At 45.5% G+C, this 27745-nt stretch overlaps 1 protein-coding gene across 8 annotated transcripts in view; it reads left to right on the top strand.

The window, feature by feature from the left end:
- The window catches only part of LOC130680781 (zinc finger protein 337-like), a 159747-nt gene extending 132872 nt beyond the window's left edge, over positions 1 to 26875 (top strand). Inside the window, exons 1-6 of one of the 8 annotated variants that reach the window (XM_057492119.1) lie at positions 11040 to 11115; positions 11457 to 11583; positions 11859 to 11957; positions 21744 to 22862; positions 22950 to 25003; positions 26751 to 26875. In XM_057492119.1, the coding sequence (XP_057348102.1) occupies positions 11068 to 11115; positions 11457 to 11583; positions 11859 to 11957; positions 21744 to 22862; positions 22950 to 24442 (2886 nt within the window). In that variant the 5' untranslated portion in view covers positions 11040 to 11067 and the 3' untranslated portion in view covers positions 24443 to 25003; positions 26751 to 26875. The other 7 variants (XM_057492115.1, XM_057492117.1, XM_057492118.1 and 4 more) reach the window with 7 other exon arrangements.
- Positions 26876 to 27745: the final 870 nt, after the last annotated feature.

Below are 27745 nucleotides of genomic sequence, written 5' to 3'. Positions count from 1 at the left end.
AACTTAATAGAAGCAATTTCTTGATTCAGTTCTCCTCCCAGATAGTGCTTCCCCTCAAACAGTGGGGACATATTTTTGGGGGAGGGGAGTTGGTTGGGAGTGGGAGGAAAGTGAGTATAAGGTGAGGGAGTTTATTTTATTATATGTTTATACAATTTTTTTTATTAACGTATGATTGATACTATACTCTTATGAATGTCTCACATGAAAAACAATGTGGTTATTACATTCACCCCCATTCTTGTGTACCCCGTCCTGTACCCCTTTGCAGTCACTCTCTGTCAATGTAGTAAGATGCCAGAGTCACTACTTGTCTTCTCTGTGCTACACTGTCTTCCCCAGGACCCCCACACAGCGTGTGAACTGATCATAATACCCCTCAATCCCCTTCTCCAGGAAGCAGTTTATTAAGGCAAGAGTGTGAGGGAATGACAGAGAGAATGACAAAGGAAGTTCACTGAACCTCTGCTCTGCATGGGGCGCATCCCCTGCTGACTGCTTAAGCCGGTGTCACCTTGCGTCCAGTGTGCACTGGGATCTGCACAGCGTGGGAACCGAGTCCCTACCACCCCAGGCTTTGGGGGAGCCGCAGAGCACAGGATGGAATGAGGTTATGTTCTGCGAACTTCCTAGAGATAAACAAGTGGGGCTTTCAGGCAGGCTACTAGAGAGCATGACCGTGAGCTGCAGCGCCATCTGGGGCACCCAGGTGATTGTGATTTGCGAGCCCAGATCTGAGCTCTCAGCAGCCCCTCCTTACTTATCTGTAATGGGACAGAGGGCGTTAAGGTGTGAGCTTAAATCCAGAGGATCACAATGTCAAAGCAAAGTGACACAGACACACTGGAAAAGCATAGAGACAGAGCGTTGTAGTAGTGAGAGTTGACTTAAGGCAAAAATGTGCACACAGAGTAAGGGGAGTGTGGGCTACCTAAGAGACAGGTGCAGTGAAAGATTGGGAAAGGGCTACACACTTTGAAAGTGTGGGTGATCACAGAGGTGTGCCCCTAAGTGTTTAGGGTCTGGAGTTTTATAGGCGGTGAAGGATTTTCAGGAATATAGCAATGGGCTAGGAGTGTGGACTTGTCCACTGGTTCCAGAATGTTCATCTTTGATGAGACATTAAGTTTTTTTCTTTTTACTTAACACAAGACATTTACCTGTCTGATTCCCTCCCAGGACAGCAGTCCTGCCTGGAAGCATATCAGTCGAGACCATCTGCTCTGCCTCGGAAGTGAGCTGAGTCATTCTCTGTTTGATTAAAATGCAGTCTTAGCTTCTGGATGGAATTTCTCCTGAATAAGCTGGGGCTTTCAGCAGGCTAAAGTAAATCTTACAAAGGTGTGAGCCCATTGACACAGTGAAAACATATCCTGTGCCGAGACACTTCCTTTATTCGGGGAGTATTCAAACATTTCATGTGAAGCTGGCCTTCTGGTCTTTAACTTACCAATTCACTAAATCCGTCCTTTCTGGCTTTGTAGTTTTAACAGGTAAACTCTTTGAGCCCCTGCCAGTGGCTTTTCTGGCCTTATTCTCTTTTCCTCCTGCTCATACCTTTGCTCCTGCGTAACAAAGGGGCAGATGTCGCTTGGGCGAGGTAATTTGGGTGAGGGCCAGCAGTCGAGGATGGGGCAGGGTCACCTTGGGACAGTCTTCCTCCAGCAGGGAAGAGGCGGCTGTCCATGTGTCCTCGCTGAGGTTTTGGAAACATGGCTGGGGTTCAACTTGGGGCAGGCATCCAAGGGAGGTTGGGTGGCTTTGGGGAAGGAGGCGACCCCTTCCACTCCCTGCATCTCTCCGTCTCCCTCGGTTACTGGCGTGGGAGGAGTAGTGAGTGAGGCCAGGCAGGTTTTCCAACACCACTAGGCCTTTGGATGACTGCCAAATAAATGGTTTTAACTTACTGTGGCAAAAATTGTGAGCAAAACCCAGAAGTAGAGATACTATTACCCCATGAGTGCATCAGCTTCATCTGACACTTCACTTAGCAAGTGTTAAAAAATGTGAATGTCGGCAGGGGGCCCGAGTGAGAACAGCCAGAGCTCGTGGGGGTGTCCACTCTGGGCCTGCAGAGAGGACTCTCCTCTCATTCCCGTTTGTTTGGGAAGAGAGAATCCATGTTTAAGTTTATAATGAAAAATGCTTAAACATTAATTGAAATATAATGTGTAATCTCTTGATACCCTCATCAGCCCAACGGTTTGTTATTTGTGTCTCCAGGCCCCACCCTAACCCTAAGCTTTCTATTTTCATACCGTGTCTTGAGCCCAGTCAGACCTCATTCATCTGCGGACACTGCAGCAGGCTTCCTGAGCGCGAGTGTGGTTGCTTTGCTTTTTAACTCATCTTTGGCCCCATTATCACACTAGAAGTTTAACAATCCCCTAATTTCACCAGCTACTCGGTCCCATGGAACTCTCCCTAGTGGGCTCAAAAACGTCTTTGCAATTTCGATTCCGTGCTCGGGGCCGCTAGTATGAAAGGCATGGGAAGAGAACTGTCTAGTGTTCAGCAGGTACTTTTCACTTCTCTCTCCTGTTCCTTCCTTGTGCGTCTTGGTGAAGGTGCAGCTCCCACGTGTGGACAGGCGTCTCCTCCTTCATGAGGTGATGGGCCCTCTCTCTGACTTTGCTGTATGTTCCCCCAACTCCCTCTCTCCCACCTTCTGGGTTCTTCCCCGTAATCTACTTCTGTGCTGCCTGTACCCCTGTGCCCGGGAGGACAGATGATGTGCCCACCACTCACCTGACTACTTGGCCCTATTTGTGCTCAAAATATAACCAAAAATTCAGACTTTGGGAACAGCGGTGTAGGGAACTCTATAGACTCTTTTCCCACAAAACTGTAATGTGGATATTATTAAAAAACACCTCTTTAAATCACTGACAACTTTCTTACGGCCTCTCAGCATTTGGAGAAACATTTGTTCAGAACTGTCTAAATGTTTGTAATGATACTGAGAATGTGTGATTGAGCCACAAACTGGGAACCACCTCCCACGCTGTCAGTGTGACAGAACAACTGACTGTGCCCAGTGCAGATGACAGACAGCGCCCTCTCTCCCTAGGTTTCCGCTCACGGTGGTGATTTCTCCCCGAGTGGCCAGCACCACCGTTGTCCTAAGCTCCTCCTCCTGCCGACCCTGGGTTCTTAAACCTCTGGCTCAGGTCAGCATGCTTGAGGGGTCTGGTATCTCAGTAAGGCTCTCTGGGGTCATCCTTCTTGGGGTTTGCGGGATGGATGTCTTGGGTTTTAGATTCATGTGTTTCTAAAAGTGTTTGATTCTTTATTTTTTTAATCTGAAAGTTTAATTTTATCATGATTTTTTACTGAAGAATAATTGATGTATACTATTACAGTGGATTCAGATCTGCACTGTAGTGATTTGGCAGTTCCCTACATTATTAAGTGTTCGCCCCAACTAGTGTAATTACTATTATTTACTATCGACATAGAAACATAGAAGAGAACTATGGCCTGTATGCTCTATGCCTTGCTTTCACTCACCCACTAATTTCGTTATGATTGAGTTTTTGTACCTCTATCCTCCTCACCTAGTTCAACCCCAATCCCAAACCCTCCCTTCCCATGGTAACCACCAGTCCCTTCTCTGAGTCTGGCAGTGAATTCTATTCGTTTCGTTTGTATAATATGTGAAGTCATATAGTGTTTTCTTCCTCTGCCTGGTGTAACGTTTCACTTAGCATCATACCCTCCAGGTCCACCCTTCCTGTCCACCAAGATATCCACCAAGTGGCTGGATATCTTTCCTGTGGCTCAATCATGCTCCATTGCATACATGTAGCATGTCTACTGTTCTTCTGTCAGTTTGGTTGCTTCTATAACTTGGTTCTTTTAAGTAATGCAGCCATAAATATGACACTTTTGCCTGTGTTTTCTTCTTAGGGTGTCATGGCTCCATGTCTGAGTCAGGTCTCTAATCCATTTTGTTTTTCCTCTTCTGCTTTCAGTTTAAGCATAATCCAGTTTCGTTCACTTGCATGTAGCTGTCCAGCTTTCCCAACACTGCCTGTTTTCCCCAATGTATATTTGTGGTTCCTTTGTCATATATTAATTGACCAAATGTATGTGGCTTTATTTCTAGGCTCAGCATTCTGTTCCATTGGCCTATGGGCCTGCTCTGTGCCAGTACCACAGTGTTTTGTGTACTGTAGCCTGAAGTGAGAGAGCATGATGCCCCCATTTTCACCATTCGTTGTTCTTCTTTCTCCAGATTGCATTGGCTCTTTGGAGTCTTCTGTGGTTCACTGGAAAATACCATTGGTGTTTCAAAATGGATTGCATTGACCATGTAAATTCCTTTGGGCAGGATGGCCATTTTGACAGTATTATTTCTTCCTATAAAGGAGCACAGGGTAGATTTCCATTTATTGGTGCTTCTTCAATTTCTTTCTTCAGTGTCTTACAGCTTTCAGAGTACAGCTGTTTCGCCTCCTTGGTTAAGGTGACTCGGGTATTTTATTCTTTTTGATGCAGTTGCAAATGGAATTGGTTTCCTGGTTTCTGTTTCTATTAGTTCATTGTTAGTATGTACAAATGCAGCAAATTTCTGTATATTGATCTTGTATCCTGCAGCTTTGCTGGATCCAGTTACTCATTCTAACAGTTTTCTAGTGAAGTCTCCAGGGTTTTCTATGTATAATATGTCATGTGCAAATAGTGACAGTTTTACTTCTTCCACACCAATTTGGAAGCCTTCTGTCTCTTCTCTGATTGCCATGACTAGGACTTGCACTACTATGTTGAATAAAAGTGGTGAGAGCATACTTGATTGTTTCCTGATCTTGGAGAAAAATATTTCAGCTTTTCCCGATTCAGTTGACGTTAGCTGTGGAGTTGTCTTATGTGCCCTTTCTTATGTTGAAATGTGTACTCTGTACATCCGTTTTGTTGAGTGTTGTTACCATGAATCGAAGTTGAATATTTTTCAAGTGATTTTTCAGTATCTGTTGAGATTATCACTTCATTTTTAGCCTTTTTATTAATGTCGTGTATCACGTTAGTCAGTTTGCAAATATTTTTGCTCCTCAATTCCCTGGGAGATACTGCACGTGGTCATGATGGATGGTCTTCTTGGTGTGTTTTTCAATTTGGTTTCTATTATTTTGTGGAGGATTTTCACATCTCTGTTCACCATGGATGTTGGTCTTTCATGCTGTTTTGTTGCAATGCGTTTGTTTTGCTTTTACGGTGATGCTGGCCTGATAGAGTGAGGTTGGAAGTAGCCCTCGGTCTTCTATTTTGGCAATGCTTTAGGAAGGATGCGTATTAGCGTTTCCTTGAGTGTTTGGAACAATTCAGCTGGCTTTTCACTTTTTGATAGTTTTTAAATTAACAATTCAGTTGTTTTTAACTGGTAATTAGTTCAGGTTTTCTCTTTCCTCTAGATCAGCTTTGGAAGTTTGTACTTTTCTGGAAATTTGTCCACGTGTTCTAGCTTGTCCAGTTTTTTGGTATATAATTTTCCATGGAACTCTTTGAATTTCTCTGGTGTTAGTTGTTATTTCTCCTTTTTCTTTCTGAATTTATTGGTGTCCTCTCTTTTTTTTCCTGTCAAATCTGCTAGGGGCTTATCTATGTTGATTATCTTCTTGAAGACAGAGCAGTTGTTTTCATTCGTTTTTTTCTGTTCTTTAATTTCTCTATTTTATTATGTTCCGATCTTTATTGTGCCCCATTTTCTATTTCACAAACGATTTCTCTCTAGCTTGGGATGCGGATCGATAGCATTTTACCCACACCAGAACTTTCAAAATAGTAGTGTCACAAACTGTCCTGCTGCATTTTCATCAAAGGTTATAAAATATTCTAAACCTTTCTCTGTCATTTCAGCAACCCTGACAACATCTACAGCACTGGTAGATTCCACCCCAAGAGACCTCTTTATTCATGCCTAAAAAGCATCTGCTTATCCATTAAAGTTTATGCTGTGATTCTAGTGGTCTAGTCTCCTCTTGAGGCCTTTCTTGGAGACCTAGGTCTTTTGTAGTTTGCATCACATTTATAGTTACTTCCTCCCCTGCAGTCTTGAACCACTTGAGGTCACTTGCAAAATTTGGGCGCAGCTTCTTCCAAACTTCTGTAAATGTCAATATATATATTTTTTCTGGATAATTATTTTTTATTGAAGGGTAGTTGACACACAGTATTACATTAGTTTCAGGTGTACAACACAGTGATTCAACATTTATATACATGATAATTCTAGGTACCAGCTATCACCATACCAAGTTGTTACAATATCTTGACTATATTCCTTATGCTCTACATTACATCCCGGTTACTTATTTATTTTACAATTGGAAGTGTGTGTATATATATATATATATATATTTTGTGTGTGTGTGTGTGTGTGTTTTTATTTTGTGAGTGCATCGCTCATATTTATTGATCAAATGGTTGTTAACAACAATAAAATTCTGTATAGGGGGGTCTTAAATGCTCAATGCACAATCATTAATCCACCCCAAGCCTAATTTTCATCAGTCTCCAATCTTCTGAAGCATAATGAACAAGTTCTTACATGGAGTACAAATTCTTACATAGTGAATAAGTTACATCGTGAACATTACAAGGGCAGTCATCACAGAAGCTTTCAGTTTTGCTCATGCATTATGAAGTATAAACAGTCAGCTCAAATATGAATATTCATTTGATTTTTTTACTTGATTTATATGTGGACACCACATTTCTCTCTTTGTTATTGTTATTTTTAATAAAATGCTGAAGTGGTAGGTAGATACGAGATAAAGGTAGAAGACATAGTTTAGTGTTGTAAGAGAGCAAATGTAGATGATCAGGTGTGTGCCTGTAGACTATGTGTTAATCCAAGCTAGACAAGGGCAATAAAACATCCACGTATGCAGATTTCTCTCAGAACGGGGGGGGGGGGGCGAGGTTCTAAGCCTCACCTCTGTTGATCCCCATTTTCTCACCTGATGGCCCCCCTGCGACTGTGCCTGTCTTAGGTTGTTCCTCCCTTGAGGAATCTTACCCGTCTCTGGCTAACCGGTCATCTTCCGGGGCCATACAGGGAAATGTAGAGTTGGTAAGTGAGAGAGAAGCCTTATTGTTTGAAAAGGTTAGCTTTTTACTTCTTTGCATATTTATGCCCTGTGGCTTCTATGCCCAGCATTTGTCTTGAGGTGTCTTTACCACTTGGAAGAATTATGATACTCGGTAAATTCGATATGTGGCACGAATTCTATGTAAATGTCAATATTTTGTCCTCTTTCCAGGAATCGTGAGTATTCTTTCAATAGCACCTAGAAGGGAGAATCCTTTTCAGAAATTTTCACTTTCCTTTGCCCACATCCCTGATAGGAAGCACTGTCTGTGGCAGCTGGACCTTTATGAAATGTGCTTCTTCTATAATAAGACTTAAAAGCCAAAAGCGCTTTTTAGTCCAAGGGCTGCATCGAGTGGGTGTGTAAGCAAGCCTGCAAATGTTCACCTTAGAGTACACCTCTGTCAGCGCTCTTAGGTGCCCAGCTGCATTGTGAAGAAGTAGAATTTGGAAGGAATCTTTTCTAAATGTAGCATAATTTCCAGGACCCTAGGATTTTCAGAATGGTAAATGAGCATGGGCTTGAACGTAAAGTCACCAGCTGCATTAGCCCCTCACAAGAGAGGCAGCCCGTCCTCTGAAGCTTTGCAAACGGACTGCCTTCCGTCGTAGATGACGTCTTCCAGTGCAAGGCTGCCTTGTCTACACTACAAGCCTGTTGTTTAGTGTACCCCCCTCGTCAGTGTTCTCAGCTGGAACTTGTTGGAAAAGATCTTGTGCCGCTTCAGCGTCAGCAGTGCCCCTTTCCCTGCACTTTTATGTTACAGAGGTGGTTCCTCTCCTTAAAGTGCGTCAGGCAACCTCTGCCAGCTTCAGCCCTTTCGTCTGCAGCTTCCTCACATCTCTCAGCTCCATAGGATTGAAGAGACTGAGGGTCTCGCTCCGGGTCAGGCTTTCGTCTTAGGGAATGTTGTGGCTGGTTTGGTCTCCTGTCCAGACCAGTGAAACCTTCCGCACATCGTCCATAGGCTGTTTCGTCTTATCAAATGGGGGCTCAGTGGAGGAGCACTGTTGCCCTCATGAACCTTTTCTATGTGTTCATACCCAGAGAACTGGGCTCAGTCTTCGGTGAAAAGGGCTTGTTCTCAGGCTGTCTTGGCATCTGACATACCCTCCTCCCTCAGCTGAATTTCTCTAGCTTTTCATTTAACAGGAGAGACAGGTGACCTTTCACTGGAACACTTAGAGACCTGTTTCGGGTAACCCGTTGGCCTTATTTGTACATTGCTGTGTGTGAGGGGACAGGGAGGCCTGAGCAGAGGGAGAGGGATGGGACCGCCAGTGAGCACAGCCCTCGGGACGCCCCCTGATGGACTCTGCCATCTCGTGGGTGCATTGGGGGAGCACCCAAAGCACTACAGGGGCAACATCAAAGATCACCGGTCACCTAACAAATGGGAACGATGAAAAGTGTGAGATAACGTGAGAATTGCCAAATGTGACCCAGAGGCATGAGTGAGGCAGTGCTGTTGGGAAAGTGGTGCCAGTGGACTTGCTCAGTGCAGGGCGGCCACACACCTTCAATTTCTGAGAGACACAGAATCTGTAAAGTGTCATAAAATTTATTCTGTCTCTGCATTGTTGCATTTTAAGAAATGTCTGTGTACACTTTACTTCTTGGGATTTGGAGGACGTTTCTCTAACGTCCCTCATGCCCCTTCATGTGAGGCATCAGCCCAGAGGCTGTCAGAGAAGCTCACCAAACGTTAGCAGATGAAGTCCTGCAGCACGTGCACAGGATCATATACTCTGGCCACGTGGAGTTCATGCCCAAGAAGGGACAGAGCCTTAATGTCCTGAACCAGTTCAGTTTGCCACTTTAATGGAGTTGTCTTGCGGGGCGTCCTGCCTCGGAGAAGTTCAGTATGGATTCAGTGACCAAAGAAATGAGAGTAGATCATTCTGGGTGTGAAAGAGTTTATTACCGGCTTGTTCTCTCGGCAGTAGGTAGTGCGTCTCTCACTCCGCTGAGAGCACCGGGCCGTGTCCTCTACATAGCGCAGTAATAGCTCAGTGCCTGCTGGTGGGAAGCAGCAAAGGCGTGCGTGAGTGGTGAGGTGCCCTCCTGGAAGATGAGGGGCGAGCATCTGTGTGCAGCCTTCCCCACCCTCCCTCAGCGTTATACTAGAATATCTAGTCGGGCAAACAAGGAAAAAGAGGCATAAGCTCTGAGAAAAAAGTTCGACTGTCTTTATTCCCAGAAGACATTGTTGTGTTCCTAGAAAATATCCTTAGCGGGGGCTCTCTCATCACCTCCTGCAATGAGCCCGGAGGTCTGTCCTCTCACTATATTTCTAAGTAAAAGCCTCTCCCTGGCTCTCCTACAATATATATATATATATATATATATATATATATATATATATATATATCTCGTAAGGGATCTATCATAGAACTGGTTGTAGTAAGAAGAGAACTTAGAACTTCACAAGATACAAAATCAGGTTTTTAAAAATCACTTGTATTTCTGTGACCTGGCAACAAATAATGAGAAGAGGAAATAAAAAGTGACTTAGACTGCAGATAATATAAAATATTTAAACTTTTGAAAGTACATACAGGAGCATAACATTGGGACTTTTGAGTAGATAGACATGCAACAGAGGGGGTATAAAAAGACTGTATAAAGAAATCACAAGAACAAATGTTAAAAAATGCTTTTGACTTCCCATACAGAACATAGGTGATTTCAATGCTTTTCCTTCCGACCAGTTCTACACGATGTCTTGTTAAGTCTCTCTAAGCTAGTACGCCGCCCAGCGCTCGGATTCTCTCTCCAGCACGTGGCCACTTCGGTTATTCTCCGGCTTCACTGTTAGCCCCAGGCCTGTATTTCTGAATATGGAGAACGTTCTAATGACATCCTTACGCTCAGCACTTTGTTTGATAGTTAAGACTACCATATTGTCGCTGTTATTTTTTAAAATACAAATTGTGAAAGAACGGTATGACGAGCCTCCGTGGACGCGTTGCCCCACTGTAATGACAACATGTGTGGCCGTACTGTTTCATGACTCTTCAGTGTCACCTTCCGTCCGGCTCGTGTTCGGATCACACCAACTCCCGGTAAAGTGCCCCACAGGTGCTTTGCTGCACCAGGACCCAGGTGGCAGCGGCTCCCGCACGTGAGGCCGACTGTGTGTCTTAGGGCTTCTTGTTCACCACAGCTCACCCGCCCCCCGTGCTGATGGTGCGTTGAGATACTGGGAACTGTTCCAATCCTGATTTCTCAGCTGGGCCCCAGCCTTGGCCCCCGACCTTGGGTGTATGAGGGGTGGAGGTAGGCGAGGCGCTGTGAGAAGCAGTCCTGGGGTGAAGCCTCTGCCCGTTCACCTCTGATCAGAAACCCCCAAGGCCTCCACTGTGTGACCTGCCAACAGCTCTCTGGACACAGGCTGCCACATCCCGCAAATGGGGGAGGGGTTCTGGCGGGTGAGCTGGCTGGCTGCAGTTCCCCTGGGGTGGGATATTGTTTCTATACCGGTTCTCCCCCACGTTACCTACCCACGTCTTCCCTGGGCTTCAGCATGAGTTTCGCAGCATGCCGTGCATCCTGCCAACACCACGTACCGGTGGCCTCCGGTCTGCACCCTGTGGTTACTTAAGCACACGGAGCCTGAGGCTAGGAGAGGCACTAGGGCCATCATGAGGTCCCCTGGAGCTCTGGGCCCTGACCTGACAGGGGAGTTCCCCTGGGGGGTCCAAAGGCCGTATCTCATTCACTCTGCATGGTAAGGAAACCTCACTCAGCTCCCGTGGTGCTGAAGCCTCACGCCCAGGCCCCAGCGTGGAGCTGCGCCAGCAGGTAGGCTGGGCTAGCTCGGCCCCTGTCAGGACTCTGGAGGTGGCCGTGCTGGTGTCCATGACTGCTCCCCACTGCGAGGGTCAGCCCTGCATCACATGGGGCAGGAGCACACCGGCACCCTCCTACTCTCTTCCCTCCCCACAGAGCAGCCCTCCGAGGGGTTCCCTTCTCCATGGAGAGCAGGAAGGTGGCTTTGGGACCCTGGAAGGCCGGCAGAGAGGTGAGATGTACCAGATGTCCCATCTTTGCCATCACAGGACGCACCCATCCCTTCACTTGCCTGGTGGCTGCCTCCTTGGTACAGGTCCAAGGCAGCAGCCGTCCAGGGGAGGTGACCTGCCTGAGCAGCCCCTGTGGGATGAGGCAGGTCTTCGGGCTGGGGAGGAGGGCAGGCATACTGTCCGTCTCAGGCTGCTCCTGGGAACCACCGCCTGCAGTGTGGAAGGTCTGGCATCCGGTGGTCACCTGCAAAGCTGGGGGATGGATGCAGCCCCCGTGCCCGCACATGGCCAGGCTGTGGCTCGCAGCCTCGCGGTGAGCAGGCCTGGGTTTGTGTTGCAGGCTTTTGTGACGTTTGAGGATGTGGCTGTGGATTTCACGCAGAAGGAATGGAAGCTGCTGAGCCCTGCGCAGAGGACCCTGTACAGACACGTGATGCTGGAGAACTTCAGCCACCTGGAGTCGCTGGGTGAGCGGGGGCTCCCCTCAGGGTGTTTTGTCCCCTTTGAACCTTAATCTCCCTGGGGTCCCACTGAGAAGCAGGTTCTCTGCTTCCTGCTCCCCTAGGGAGGGGTAGGGGCTGTGTGCCTCTGGGAGTGCGGGATCCCAGGCCTGCCAGCGCCCACACAGCCTGGAATGCATGGGGCCCAGCTCCTTCCCCGCCGCCCCCCAGTCTGGCACTAGCAAATAGCGTCCAGTCCCCTGCCTTTAACCAAGACTGACCTGTTCCTTTTTCCCGCTAAGCAGGAATTCCCTGTTCTAAACCAGACCTCATCACGTGGCTGGAGCGAGGGGAAGAGCCCTGGAGGGAAGAGAGTAGACACCGGCCAGGCCCCCGTCCAGGTGAGGGGAGCCTCCGGGTGGACACTGGCCTTCGGCCTTGCAGGGCGGGGGCGGCTGCTCAGAGGCCCTGGCAGGAAGCTGTCCTCACGCACCGTGGCTCCTGAGGCTGCCTGGCCCTGCCTGCCTCCCACAGCATCATCTTGGATGAGTGAGTGGGTGTCCTGGGTGCCCTGACACCTTCTGACTGCAGGAAGCCCACTATCTCCCCAGTAGGCTTTCCCACTGTGGCCTTGCTGACCGGCCTCGGTGAGGCAGCAGTGGTGTGTCTTCTCTTTCTTACTGTACTGCAGGGCCCCGTGTGTCCCATCTTCCACCTCTTCTTGCCACCGTTGTCTCCGGGGCCACTTCTCCTTCCTTTCCCCTCTTGTGCCCCAGAGGCACTGCCTTTGGGTGGCTGCTGTCTGGAGTGGGTGCCACGGGGACTGCTTGTCACGGTTCTTTCTTTCACCTGTCGCCTGGCCTTGCTGTCTTGCAGCAATGGGGGTTCCCCTTTGGGACCCCTGTTCCCATCTCCTGTGTGCCCAGTACTTTCTGGGCCTCCCTCCCCAGGCCCTTGTGGTGGGATCACGGGAGATTCTACTGAGAGCTGATGCCCCTTCCTTGGCTGTGGAAAAGTGTAAATTTGTGGGGTGTCTTCTGGTCTTGCTGAAGGTGTTGGTTTAGGCTTCATCTGTCCTTACTGGTCCCTAGGCCCTTCTTTGGGAGCGTGGTAGCCGACTCATATTGAGGTGGCTGCCGTTACCATGTGCTTGGAAGTCTTGTGTCCTGCTGTAGGAATCCTTGCTGTGCCTCGGCCGTGAACACATCCTGTAGATTGTTGTCACTTCTCTTCTCATATGTCTTTAAGAGTTTGTTTGGCATGAGTCGGTCAGTTTGTACTGTCCGTCCAGTATTTGAGAGACGAATTTTAAGTCTTCTATTGCATGACAGCTATTGTATTTCTCCCCAATGCATCAGTCTGTCCGTTTGTGCTCACGGTCAGTTTGTTAGTGCCACGTTCTTTGTGTACAGGCGCCCTGACTTGAAATCGCCCTGATCTGATGAGCTCTGTGGGCCTGTCTCCCAGCTGCACTCTCTTGGGGGCAGTCCTGCCTTCTCCCACTCTCACCCTCTTCTCCCACAGCTCAATTATTTTGAAGGAAGTCTTGGTCTTCCTATCCTTTCATCTCCAGAATCTAGTTACACTTACTCTATTCTGATCTTAATAGTACAGTTCATTAGATTGCTTTTTGATAGCATTAATTATTTAACATGTTTTTGTACTGTGTGTCTGTTATTTATTTTTATTTTTTGTTAAGATATCAATTGATAGACACTCCTATGAAGGTTTCACAAGAATGACAATGTGTTTACAACATTCACCCTTATTATCGATTTCCCCCGAACACCCCATTGCAGTCACTGTCCATCAGTGTACTAAGAAGCCAGAGTTCCTTCTGGTCTCTGCACTGGACTGCCTTCCCCGTGACCCCACACACAGTGTGTTCACTAATCATCATGCTGCACAATCCACTTCTCCATCCCTCCCTACCTGCCCTCCCCCACCCCTCCCCTTTGGTATCCATTAGTCCCATCTTAGCATCTGTGAGTCTATTTTGTTCCTTAAGTTTTGCTTTGTTGTTATACTCCACAAATGAGGGAGACCATTTGGTATTTTCCTTTCCCTGCCTGTTATTTCACTGAGCATAATACTCTCCAGCTCCATCCATGTGGTTGCAAATGGTAGGGTTCCTTTCTTTCCTATGGCTGAGTAGTATTCCATTCTGTATACATACCACATCTTTATCCATTCGTCTGCTGATGGACACTAGGTTGCTTCCATATCTTGCCTATTCTACGTAGTGCTGCGATAAACATAGGGGTGCACATGTCTTTTTGAATGTGAGAGGTTGTTTTCTTGGCGTACATTCCTAGGAATGGAATTCCTGAGTCACATGGTATTTCTATTTTTAGTTTTTTGAGGAACCTCCATACTGCTTTCCACAATAGTTGAACTAGTTTATATTCCCTCTAGCAGTGTAGGAGGGTTCCCCTTTCTTTCTCCGCATCCTCGCCAGTGTTTGTTGTTCATTGTCTTTTCTGTGGTGGCCATCCTTACTGATGTGAGGTGATATCTCATTGTGGTTTCAATTTGCATTTCTCTGATGATTAGCGATGTGGAGCATCTTTTGATTTGTCTGTTTGCCATCTTAATTTCTTCTTTACAGAACTGTCATTCAGCTCCTCTGCCCATTTTTTAATTGAATTATTTTCTTTTTGTTTGTTGAGGTGTGTGAGTTCTGTCTATATTTTGGATGTCAGTCCTTTATCGGATCTGTCATTTATGACTATATTGTCCCATACTGTTGGATTCCTGTTTATTCTGCTGATGGTGTCCTTTGCTGTACAAGGTTTTTAGCTTGATGGGGTCCCATTTGTTCATTTTTGCTTTGGTTTCCGTTGCCCGAGGAGATGCATTCCATTAAAAGTTGCTCATGTTTATATTCAGGAGATTTTTGCCTGCATCTTTTTCTAATAGTTTAATGGTTTCATGACTTAGATTCAGATGTTTGATACATTTTGAGTTTCGTTTTGTGTACAGGGTTAGAAAATAATCCATTTTCATTCTCTTGCATGTAGCTGTCCAGTGTTACCAATACTAGTTGTTCAAGAGGCTTTCATTTCCCTACTGTATATCCATTGCTACTTTATCATATTTTAATTGACCATATGTCCTTGGGGTTATATCTAGTCTCGCTAGTCTGTTCCATTGTTCTATGTGTCTGTTGTTGTGCCAGTATCATATTGTCTTGATTACTGTGGCTTTGTAGTAGAGGTTGAAGTTGGGGAGTGTCATCCCCCGAGCTTTTTTCTTCCTTCTCAGGATTGCTTTGGCTATTCTGGGTCTTTTGTGGTTCCATTTGAATTTTAGATTTATTTGGTCTAGTTCATTGAAGAATGCTGTTGGTATTTTGAGAGGGATTGCATTGAATCTGGAGATTACTTTAGGCAGCATGGCCATTTTGACAATGTTAATTCTTCCTATCTGTGAGCAGAGGATGTATTTCCATTTATTGGTATCTTCCTTAATTTCTCTCATGAATGTTTTGTAGTCTGCAGGGTAAAGGTCTTTCACTTCCTTAATTAGGTTCATTCCCAGGCATTTTATTCTTTTTGAATGCAATTGTGAATGGAATTGTTTTCCTGATTTCTCTTTCTGCTGGTTCATCATTAGTGTATAGGAGTGCAACAGATTTCTGTGTAATAATTTTGTATCCTGCTACTTTGCTGAATTCAGATATTAGATCTAGTAGTTTTGGAGTGCATTCTTTAGGGAATTTTATGTACAATATCATATCGACTGGAAACATGGACAGTTTAACTTCTTCCTTCCAATCTGGGTGCCTTTTATTTCTTTGTGTTTTCTGAATGCCATGTCTAGGACCTCCGGTACTCTGTTGAACAGGAGTGGGGAGTGTTGGCATTCTTGTCTTGGTCCCGATCTTAAAGGGAAAGCTTTCATCTTCCCTCTTTTAAGTATGATGTTGGCTGTGGGTTTCTCACATATGACCTGTGTTATGTTGAGGTACTAGCCCTGTATACCCACTTTGTTGAGAGTTTATATCATGAATAGATGTTGAATTTTGTCAAATGCTTTTTCAGTGTCCATAGAGATGATCATGTGGTTTTTGTCCTTCTGTTTCTTGATGTGGTGAATGATGTTGATGGATGTTTCGAATGTTGTACCATCCTTGCATCCCTGGAATAAATCCTACTTGATCATGATGGATGATCTTTTTTATGTATTTTTGAATATAATTTACTAATATTTTGTTGAGTATTTTTGCTTCTGTGTTCATCAGGGGTAGTGGTGTGTAATTGTCTTTTTTTGTGCTGTCTTTGCCTGGTTAAATTGTTAGTGTGATGCCGGCCTCATAGAGTGACTTTGTGAGTATTTCCTCCTCCTCTACTCTTTGGAAAAGTTTAAGGAGGATGAGTATTAGGTCTTCACAAATGTTGGATAAAACTCAGCAGTGAAACCATCTGTTCCAGGGATTTTGTTCTTACGTAGTTTTTCGATTACCAATTCAATTTTCTTGCTAGTAATTGGTCTATTCTGATTTTCTGTTTCTTTCTGGGTCAACCTTGGAAGGTTGTGTTTTTCTTGAAAGTTTCTTCTGGGTTATCCACTTTGTCAACATATAATTTTTCATAGTATTTTCTTATAATTCTTTGTATTTCTGTGGTGTCTGTAGTGATTTTTCCTTTCTCATTTCTGTTCCTGTGTATATGTGTAGACTCTTTTTTTCTCGGTAAGTCTATCTAGGGGTTGATCTGTTTTGTTTATTTTCTTGAAGAACCAGCTCCTGCTTTCACTGACTCTATTGTTTTATTCTTCTTGATTTTATTTATTTCTGCTCCAATCTTTATTATGTCCCTCCTTCTACTGACTTTTGGCCTCATTTGTTCTTCTTTTCCTAGTTTCATAAATTGTGAGTTTAGACTGTTCATATTGGATTGTTTTCTTCCCTGATGTAGGCCTGTATTGAACTATACTTCCCTCTTAGCATGGCCTTCACTGCACCGCACAAATTTTGTGGTGTTGAATCATTGTTGTCATTTGTCTACATATATTGCTTGATCTCTTTTTATTTCCTCATTGTTCCATTGATTTTCTTTTGGAGCATGTTATTAAGCCACCTTTGTAATTTCTTTGTGTAATTTATTTGTAGTTTCAAGGCTTTGTGGTGTGAGAAGCTGGTTGGTAGAATTTCAATGTTTTTGAATTTAGTGAGGCTCTTTTTATGGCCTACTGTATGTATTCTTGATAATGATCTGTGTGCACTTGAGAAGAATATGTATTCTGCTGCTTTTGGGTGTAGAGTTCTGTAGATGTCTGTTAGGTCCATGTGTTCTAAAATGTTGTTCAGTGTCTGTGTCTCTTATTTTCTGTCTGGTTGATCAGTCCTTTGGAGTGAGTGGTGTGTTGAAGTCTCCTAAAATGAATGCATTGCATTCTGTTTCCCCCTTTAATTCTGTTAGTATTTGTTTCACATATGTAGGTTCTCATCTGTTGGGGGCATAGATATTTATAACGGTTATATCCTCTTGTTGGATTGACACCTTTATCATTATGTAATGTCTTTCTTTGTCTCCTGTTACTTTCTTTCTTTTGAAGAATATTTTGTCTGATACAAGTAGTGCAAGTCCTGCGATTTTCTCCCTATTAGTTCCATGAAGTAACTTTTTCCATCCCTTTACTTTCAGTGTGTGTATGTCTTTGGGTTTGAAGTGAGTCTCTCATAGGCAGCACATAGATGGGCCTTGTTTCTTTTATCTATTCAGTGACTCTATATCTTTTGATTGCTTCATGCAGACCATTCCCATTTAGGGTGATTATCGGTGGGTATGTACTTATTGCCAATATGTGCTTTAAACCTGTGGTTACCAAAAATTCAAGGGTAATAACCCTACCATCTCACTGAGTCTAATTTAACTCAGTTAGTATGCTATAACAAACACAACCTATACGTTCTTTTTCTTCCTCCTTTCTCTTCCACCTCCATTCTTTGTATGTTAGGTATCATACTCGGTATTCTTTGTCTACTCCTTGATTGAGTTTGCAGCTAGTTGGTTTGATTTTGCGCCTGCTTAGTAATTAATTGTTCTGCTTTCTTTCTTGTGGTTTTATTCCCTCTGGTGACAGGTATTTAGCCTTTGGAATACTTCCATCTATAGCAGTCCCTCCAAAATGCAGTGTAGAGGTAGTCTGTGGAAGGTAAATTCTGTCAGCTTTTGCATATCTGAAAATGTTTAATCCCTCCTTCAAATTTAAATTTTAGCCTTGCTGGGTAGAGTATTCTTGGTTGAAGTCCCTTGTGCTTCATTGCATTAAATATATCAATGCCACCCTCTTCTGGCCTGTAATGTTTCTCTTGAGAAATCTGATGCTAGCCTGATGGGTTTTCCTTTTATGTGATCTTTTTTCTCTCTCTAGGTACTTTTGAAAGTCTGCCTTATCCTTGATCTTTGCCATTTTAATTATCATATGTCTTGGTGTTGTCTTCCTTGGGTCTCTTGTGTTAGGGTATCTGTGCATCTCCATGGCCTGAGAGAATATCTCCTTCCACAGATTGAAGTTTTGAGCAATAACCTCCTCAAAGACACTTCCCATCTCTTTTTCTCTGTTTCCTTCTGCTGGTACCCTTATAATACAAATATTGTTCCATTTATATTGGCCACACAGTTCTCTGAAAATTCTTTCATTCCTGTACTTCACTTTTTCTCTCTGTTCCTCAGGTTTCTTATATTCCTTTTCTCTAGTTTCTATTCCATTCACTGTTTCTTCTCCTACATGTAATCTGCTTTTAAGTCCCTGCATTTTATATTTCATTTCAGATATGGAATTTCTTAATGATTAAATCTCCATCCTAAATTCATTCGTGACTTCTTGAATATTTTTCTGTACCTCTTTGAGCATGTATTTGATTTTTATTTGAAATTTCATTCAGGAAGATTGCTGAGTTCAGTTTCTCTTGGGCTGTTATCTGGTGTTTGTGAGATTTTTGTTTGAACCATGTTCCTTTGGCATTTCATATTTGTATGTGGCACTGTGTAGTGCCCAGAAGCTCTAGTCTCTGGTTCTGCTCATCCCCTGAAGTGATGTTGGGGGTGTCAGGTTAGCGGCGCTAGTGCCTAGGGGGAGGAAAGAGCTATTACCTGCTTACCAGCTGCAGTGCCTGTCTCCACTGTCAAAACCAGTGGACAGAGCACACAGTTGTAGTCCTCTTGCTTTGTGTAGCTGCTATAGGTGTGTCTTTCCTTTGCCTGCTGTGACACCAGGGCAGGTACTGCCAGTTTGTGAGTCTGTGCAAGCAGGCAAGGAGGAAGGCGCAGTAGGCTGCATAACACAGTGGTGCCCTCAGAGCTGAGTAGCCAGCCAGGGGAATGGAGCAACTGAATCTTCCGAAAGTTCCCAACCTGTTGGGCAGAGCGCACCCAGAGATTTTTGTCCACTATACTATCTCCCACGCAGCAAGGTCTGGGCAATCCCCACTCCTTCAGCAGCCCTCTTGCTGCTAGGAAGCCACTCGGACTGCCCACCTTTCCTTTGCCCCACAGCCGCCAAATGTGGATGCCTGTTTTCCAGAAACATCTGGAATCTCAATCCCTTTGAGTATTCCTCTTGTCTTAGCTTTACAACTCCACTAATTTTCAGAGCAAAATGCAGTGTAGGTTTGTGCTCCCAAAGCAGATCTCCAGGGCTGCGTGTTTAGCAGCCTCAGGCTCCACCTGCTCCCTGCTCTGTTTCTCTTACTCCCGTGTGCTGGGTTCAGGGAAGGGATTGAGTGCCGTTGGATCAGAGCTTTGGTACATCACCCTGTTTAGTGAGGTCTGCTCTGTTCCCAGGTGTATGCAGCCTGGCCCAGTCTTCTTTCCTTTTGCTCTTTTTGGATTAGTTGTATTAAGAATATTTTCATATTATATGTGGTCTCTTGGAGGGATTCTCTGTCTCACTTCTTATGCTGCCATCTTTAATCTCTCCCCATATGTCTTTTAAGTCTACATCCCACAATACTTTGTGCCAAGGTTCTGAAATTTTTATTTGTTGTATTCAACACCTAGCATTTTGCTGTATATTCTTGGTGACATATTTCCCCATCTGTGCCTTCCTCTTTTGTCCAAGATCCCATTTTATGTGTGGTGATGTCAAAGGGAGTTTCACACACCATTTCCTCTAACTCATGAGCCTTAGTGCATGGAAGTCCATGTAACCAATAGTCAGATGTTTCCGTGCGGGTCTTTGTAGGTAGAGTCCAAATACCATGACCTGTGCAGACCTGCAGTGACAGGCTGTGCGTTCTCACGTGCATGCATCTGGGTGAGCTGAGCCCTGCTCTTCCCCAGCCCATCTCCACAGGCCCCTTCCTAGTCCTTTCCCCACCTCTCCATCCCCCAAGGCCTCCACTGCTGTGGTTCTGACCAGTGGGCAGCACTTGGCCCTTGTTAGTGTTCACAAGAGCCCTTGCAGGGGCTTGAAGACAGCACAGTGGGCTCAGGAACCTGGGGTGTCCCAGGTGGTACAGAACTCAGGCTGCCAGCCCAGACACTCTTACTTCTCAGGATTCGTAGATGCAGGTTGCGCTGTATCCTCTGAATGGTCAGAAGCCACTGAGAGTAACTGGAAGCCCTCGGGTGACATGTAAATACTCAGAAAGTCACACGTTTGAGACGTGCCAGGTGATCACCTGGGACCGTCTGCACACCGATGGCCAAAAGCACCAGGAGTGCATTCAGTCAAAGTGGAGTTTCTCCTTTTACTGCAGATTTTCCTTCTGAACATGAATGTTTTGTTTTCTTGTAGCCACAATAGCCAATGTAAATATGTCCTTTCTACAGGTGGTTTTTGTATTCATTTTGTGTGCGTATATATTATTTTCTCACATTGACACTTAATGGTGAGCAGCTTGCAGAATAAAATTCAAGTCTTCTGAAATATTTCCCACCTTTCTCAGCAAAGGAAACTCTTGTCAGTCTTCTTAATTGCTCACCTTGTATACATCATAGTATTTGCATGTGATTATTCATAGAACATACTCATTCATGAATCGTCATTTGGCCTTTTATTCCATGCCAACCTCTGTTCTCAGCCTGGGAATACAGCACTGAAGGAGCCCATCCAATCCCCCCTCCCTCTCGCTTACCTGCAGTGGTTTTTTGGCACAGGAACAGCACCCCTAACCGCTCTGTGATTTCAGGAAACAAGTGCTGTGAAGGCACTGCTCCCAGAGAAGCACGTGGAGGTGGCGTTGGGACAGTGGGCTGGGAGTGGGTGACGTGGTCACACAGGACGGACAGCAGAGGCCTCTCTGACCACGTCACCTTTGAGCAGGACCCAGACCAAGAAAACCACGAAGCCAAGCAGATTTATATGTGTGTATTTGGTGTTCCTTCTACCCAGTCAGGAAGGAGCTTTGTCCAAAGAACAGAAAAACCTCCGTCAGTGTCGGCTGGAGTGGGGGACTCAAACGTGGAAGAAACTGAGTTTCGAGCAGGAAGGGTACAGGGCCCAGCAATCCGTGCAAAGATGTGGTCCATGTGTTGGGGAGCCTCTCGTGTGTTTACACCATAGGTGACATCTGATACAGTTTTTGCTGAGGTGTCATTGACGTACGACATCCCATTATTTTCAGGTGTGATTCATTTCAGTCCACAGTGACTGGTTATTTTTATGCTTTAGAAAATGATCCCCATGCTGATACTAGTTGCCATGTATGACCTCACAAATTAATTACATCATCTTCCCTGTGCTGTACACTACTTCCCGTGACTTAGTTATGTTCAGCTGGAAGTTTGCTCAGCTTCATCCCCTCACCCTGTTTTGCCTGCGCCCAGCCCCGCCCCCACCCTTGGTGTCCTTCAGATTCCTTGCCTGTCCGTCTGTTTCTGTTTCTGTTTCTCAGATCCCACATACAGGTGCTGTCGTGCGGGATTTGTCTGTCTTCCGTGACTCAGCATGATGACCTCGGGGCCATCCGTGTTGTCACACACAGGAAGATCTCCCTCCTGAGGCTCAGTAGCATTTGTAACTTAGATGATGCTCTACCTGAAGTTAGATAACAGACTGAAGATAATCCTTCGCTAGTGTGTACATTCCTCTCTCCACGAGAAGATAGCAGCTTCCAACTAGATGGAAGAGCAGGGCCTGGGAGGGGAACCCTCATGGGAGGTGGTGGCAGTTGTCTTGTGTGGTGGCGCAGGCTGCCTCGCCTGTGACCATCCTGATGGGGCACTTTTTCTCTTTAGCAGAAGCAAAGCCAGAAATGCATCTCTGTCCCTGCTGCCCACTGACCTCCGCTCACCACATCCTCTTGAGGCACACGATTCACGACCATTCTGCTCAGATGTCTGCAGGTGTTTGTGTAACAAATTACCCACAGCTGAGGAATCCTGGGCTGAAGCACCAGGAACAAGAGCAGGAAGAACTCTCTCATCAGAGTGACCAGAGTGATAGGGGAGCAGGTCAAGAGAGAGAAGAAAACTCCCAGACCTTGTTGAGGAGGGGGAGTCAGATGTCTGGGATAACTTCCAGCCCACACCCCACCCAGGCAGTAAGTCTGGGGCAAAGGAACTCAGTGGTGGAAATAGAGGGTAGCCAAGCCCAGAGGGGAAATCCTAAAGAAACAGCTAAAGTTTTGAAAGGAATAGAAAATTCAGGATGGGAAGCGTTCAGATGTGCAGAGTGTGGGCAACGTTTTAGCCAGAAGACACAGCTGCTTGATCACAGAAAAGCACATCATGGACAGAATCTTTTAACATGCAGGGAGAGTGGACAGGACTTTACTGATGAGTCAGCTCTCTTCTTGCACCTGAAGATGCACCCAGGAGAGATTCCATATATGTGCAGGGAGGGTGGGCCAGACTTCAGCAGTAAGTCAAACCTCATAACATACCAGAGGACACACTCTGGGGAGAAGCCTTTTGTGTGCAAGGAGTGTGGGAAAGGCTTTACCGTGAAATCAGCTTTGATCTCCCACCAGCAGACACACTCAGGGCAGAAGCCTTTTGTGTGCAATGAGTGTGGGAAAGGCTTTACTCATAAATCAAACCTGATGTGCCACCAGAGGACTCACTCAGGGGAGAAGCCTTTTGTGTGCAATGAGTGTGGCAAACGCTATTCCCATAAAAAACACCTGACCCGCCACCAGTATAAACACTCAGGGGAGAAGCCTTTTGTGTGCAAGGAGTGTGGGAGAGGCTTTACCCAAAAATCAAGCCTAGTCGCCCACCAGTGGTTACACTCAGGGGAGAAGCCTTTTGTGTGCAATGAGTGTGGGAAAGGCTTTACTCATAAATCAAACCTGATGCGCCACCAGAGGACTCACTCAGGGGAGAAGCCTTTTGTGTGCCAGGAGTGTGGGAAACGCTTTATTTGTAGATCAACCCTTTTGTACCACCAGAAGGCTCATCACTCAGGGGAGAAGCGTTTTGTGTGCCAGGAGTGTGGGAAAGGCTTTATGTGTAGATCAATCCTTATGTACCACCAGAAGACTCACTCAGGGGAGAAGCCTTTTGTGTGTAAGGAGTGTGGGAAGGGCTTTATCCATGAATCAGACCTGATGTACCACCAGAGGACACACTCGGGGGAGAAGCCTTTTGTGTGCAAGGAGTGTGGGAAAGGCTTTATCCGTAAATCAACCCTGAAGCACCACCACAGGACTCACTCAGGGGAAAAGCCCTTTGTGTGCCAGGAATGTGGGAAAGGCTTTATCTATAAATCAATCCTGATGGAGCACCAGAGGATTCACTCAGGGGAGAAGGCTTTTGTGTGCACAGAGTGTGGGAAAGGCTTTATCCATAAATCAAACCTGATGAACCACCGGAGGACTCACTCTGGGGAGAAGCCTTTTGTGTGCGAGGAGTGTGGGAAAGGATTTTTCCGAAAATCAGACCTCATAAGCCATTTTAGTACACACTCAGGGGAGAAGCCTTTTGTGTGTAAGACGTGTGGGCATGCCTGTAACCGAAAATTAGGCCTGATCTCCCATGAGAGGACACACTCAGGAGAGAAACCTTTTGTGTGCAAAGAGTGTGGGCAAGGCTTTACCCATAAATCATCCCTGTACTCCCACCAGCGTACACATTCAGGAGAGAAGCCATTTGTGTGCAGGTATTGTGGGCAGAGTTTCAAGTGGAAGCGCAGTCTCGTAAACCATGAGAATAAACACTTGGGGGTGAAGCCTTTTGTGTGCAGGTACTGTGGGCGAAATTTCAGCATGAAGCCATATCTCCTACGTCATCTGAAGACACACTCAGGGGAGAAGCCTTTTGTTTGCAAGGAGTGTGGAGAAGCCTTTACCCGAAAAAGATCCCTTATCGCCCACCAGTGGAGACACTCGGGAAAGAAGCCATTTCTGTGCAAGCACTGTGGGAAAGGCTTTGCCCACGAATCATCCCTGACAACCCACGAGTGGAAACACTCGGGGGAGAAGCCTTTTGTGTGCAAGGAGTGTGGGAAAGGCTTTCTCCACAAATCATCTCTTGCATACCACCTGAGGAGACACTTGGGGGAAAAGCCTTTTTTTGAGTGCAGGGAATGTGGGAAAGCCTTTCTCCACAAATCATCTCTTACCTACCACCTGAGGGGACACTTGGGGGAGAAGGCTTTTGTGTGCAACGAGTGTGGGAAAGGCTTTCTCCACAAATCATCTCTTACCTACCACCTGAAGGGACACTCCGGGGAGAAGCCTTTTGTGTGCAACGAGTGTGGGAAAGGCTTTCTCCACAAATCATCTCTTACCTACCACCTGAGGAGACACTCGGGGGAGAAGCCTTTTGTGTGCAAAGAGTGTGGGAAACGCTTTCTCCAGAGATCATCTCTAACCTCCCACCTGAGGAGACACACGGGGGAGAAGCCTTTTGTGTGCAAAGAGTGTGGGAAAGGCTTACTCCACAAATCATCTCTTACCTACCACCTGAGGACCCACTCGGGAGGAGCCTTTTGAGTGCAGGGAGTGTGGTGTAGGTTTTATCCACAAGGAAACCCTCATCTACCACCAGCGGAAACCCTCAGGGGAGAAACCTTTTGTGTGTAGTCATTGTGGGCGAGGTTTTCAGAGTAAGTCTAATCTCCAGAGACATCAGAAGGTACACTCAGGGGAGAAGCCTTTTGTATGAAGGGAGTGTGGCCAAGTCCCCAGTGCACACATGGAGGAAAGGGCCAGTGTGTGGTGCATGGAGAGGAACGTGAGCCATAATCACACGTGTGGGTGTCAGAGGTTCCATTCAGCAGGAAAGCACTTGTGTGCAGCGTGTGGCCAAAGCATTAGTTGATGGCTGACCGTCCGCACCTCAGGGTCTGCCTATGGTGGTCAGCCGTTCCCATCCAGTAACTGCTGCTTTGCAAAGCTACAGCTGAGCCCGTGACCCCGCTCGCAGATGCATCATGCAGGCCGAGGGGATCCGCAGGGCTACCGAGACGTGAACTTGGAGATGCTCCCCATCCATGAAAATTAAGTCTCTGTGGTTCTGGTTATTTAAGGCAGATTCTGACACAAAGTGTCCAGGTTTTGGAGATGGCTGGTAATTACAGGTATGCTTTGGTTAGGTAACTATATTCCTATTATGTTAATGTGTGTGCACAATTTAATTAGTCGTTTAAAACCTATCCATGCTGAAGTTACTCTACAAGAAGATATGTCAAAGAAATAATCTTCCCAGGTTTTCTTCTGCCTGCTACTTCTGTAGCTTTTCTTCTTCCTACCTAATCACAACCTTTAAATAGAACTCGTGCCACATGTCGAATTTACCGAGTATCATAATTCTTCCAAGTGGTAAAGACACCTCAAGACAAATGCTGGGCATAGAAGCCACAGGGCATAAATATGCAAAGAAGTAAAAAGCTAACCTTTTCAAACGATAAGGCTTCTCTCTCACTTACCAACTTAACATTTCCCTGTATGGCCCCGGAAGATGACTGGTTAGCCAGAGACGGGTAAGATTCCTCAAGGGAGGAACAACCTAAGACAGGCACAGTCGCAGGGGGCCATCTGGTGAGAAAATGGGGATCAGCAGAGGTGAGGCTTAGAACCTCCCCCCTCATGTTCTGAGAGAAATCTTCTGCATACATGGATGTTTATTGCCCTCGTCTAGCGCGGATTAACACATGTCTACAGGCACACACCTGATCATCTACATTTGCTCTCTTACAACACTAAACTCTGTTTTCTACCTTTATCTCGTATCTACCTACCACTTCAGCATTTTATTAAAAATAACAATAACAAAGAGAGAAATGTGGTGTCCACATATAAATCAAGTAAAAAAATCAAATGAGTATTCATATTTGAGCTGACTGTTTATACTTCATAATGCATGAGCAAAACTGAAAGCTTCTGTGATGACTGCCCTTTTACTGTTCACCATGTAACTTATTCACTATGTAAGAATTTGTTCTCCATGAAAGAACTTGTTCGTTATGCTTCAGAAGATTGGAGACTGATGAAAATTAGGCTTGGGGTGGATTAATGATTGTGCATTGAGCATTGACTCCCCTATACAGAATTTTATTGTTGTTAACAACCATTTGATCAATAAATATGAGAGATGCCCTAACAACAACAACCAAGTAAAAGTACACACTTCCAATTGTAAAATAAATAAGCAACCGGGATGTAATGTATAGCATAAGGAATATAGTCAAAATATTGTAACAACTTGGTATGGTGATAGCTGGTACTTAGAATTATCATGTATATAAATGTTGAATCACTGTGTTGTACACCTGAAACTAATGTAATGTAATACTGTGTGTCAACTACCCTTCAATAAAAAATAATTATCTAAAAAAAAAAAAAAAAAAAGAATTTGTACTCCATGTAAGAATTTGTTCGTTATGCATCAGAAGATTGGAGACTGACGAAAATTGGGCTTGGGGTGGATTAATGATTGTGCATTGAGTATTGACCCCCCTATACAGAGATTTGTTGTGGTTAACAACTATTTGATCAATAAATATGAGAGATGCCCTCACTATATCTATCTATCTATCTATCTATCTATCTATCTATATATATATATATATATACATATATACATATAAACACACTTCAAATTGTAAAATAAATAAGTAACCGGGATGTAATGTATAGCATAAGGAATATAGTCAAAATATTGTAACAACTTGGTATGGTGATACCTGGTACCTAGAAATATCATGTATATAAATGTTGAGTCGCTGTGTTGTACACCTGAAACTAATGTAATGCAATGCTGTTGTCAACTACCCTTCAATTAAAAAAAAAAAATGTCCAGGTTTGAGAAGCAGACAGCAGGGAAGGGGAGGGAGTTACCCGGGATCCTGGGGAAATGTCTCTCCGGCAGACTGGGTCTTGTGACTGACTGAGCTTCCCGTGGGCAGCTCTGAGCCGGTGATGACAGCCCAGGGATAAGGGCGGGGCTGTTGCTGACACACCCTCCCTGAGGTTACCCAGCAGCCCATGACACTTCCACCAAACGCTCCTGTTGCGTCCCCTCTCCCAGCCGGCCTCACCTCCTCCCCATGTTCTCAGGCACTCTCTCTCCAGATAAAAGCCTTGTTTTATTCAGTGTCATCTCAATATCTTCTTTGCAGAGAGCCAACGCACAAGTGGTTCCCAGAGCAGCCTGACAACATGGGTGGTAAATAGGGACTTGGGATTTGGCTTCCTGCATGGCTGGCAGAAGAGCAGGTTGGCATGTGGGCACAGGTAGGTGCTCAACTTGTTTCCGAAGCCGTCCCCTGGGGAATGCCCACGTGGAGGCATAGCTGTGATGGGTGTGATGACTTGGGCACTTGAATGTATAGATGAGGAACTAATGAGTCACTGCTCCCTGCTGCCCTCCATAAACACTGCAGAAGGACACTGGGATGCAGAAGGCTGTTCATGTGCAACACGGAGTCAGTGACTGGGGGTTAACTGTGTTCCCTACACTAAGGGGTGCCCCGAGAGCTAACATTATTCTGGTGTTTCTGGGAGGCTGTCCCTGGGAGGAGTATTTGGCTCAGTAAACTGAGGAGATTGTCCTCAGCTTTGTGGGCATCATCATTGGCCCAAATGGAACAAAAAGGTGAAGTGTGAAATTTTCTTCTGGAGTTGCAACTTCCACCCTGTCCTGCCTTCAGACATCTGCGCCCTCGGTGCTCAGGTCCACCAGAGAGCTTCACGTGGGCCTTCTGATCTCCGGGACTCATGCCATCGGCTCCCCTAGGTCTCAGGCTTTCAGACCCCGCTTCCAGATGGCGGGTGGTGGGACTTCCTGGTGTTCAT

Source organism: Manis pentadactyla, chromosome 14, assembly GCF_030020395.1.
Source record: "Manis pentadactyla isolate mManPen7 chromosome 14, mManPen7.hap1, whole genome shotgun sequence".
NCBI lineage: Eukaryota > Metazoa > Chordata > Mammalia > Pholidota > Manidae > Manis > Manis pentadactyla.
Note: the sequence above shows the minus strand (reverse complement) of the source record. Positions and strands in the feature narration are given on the sequence as shown.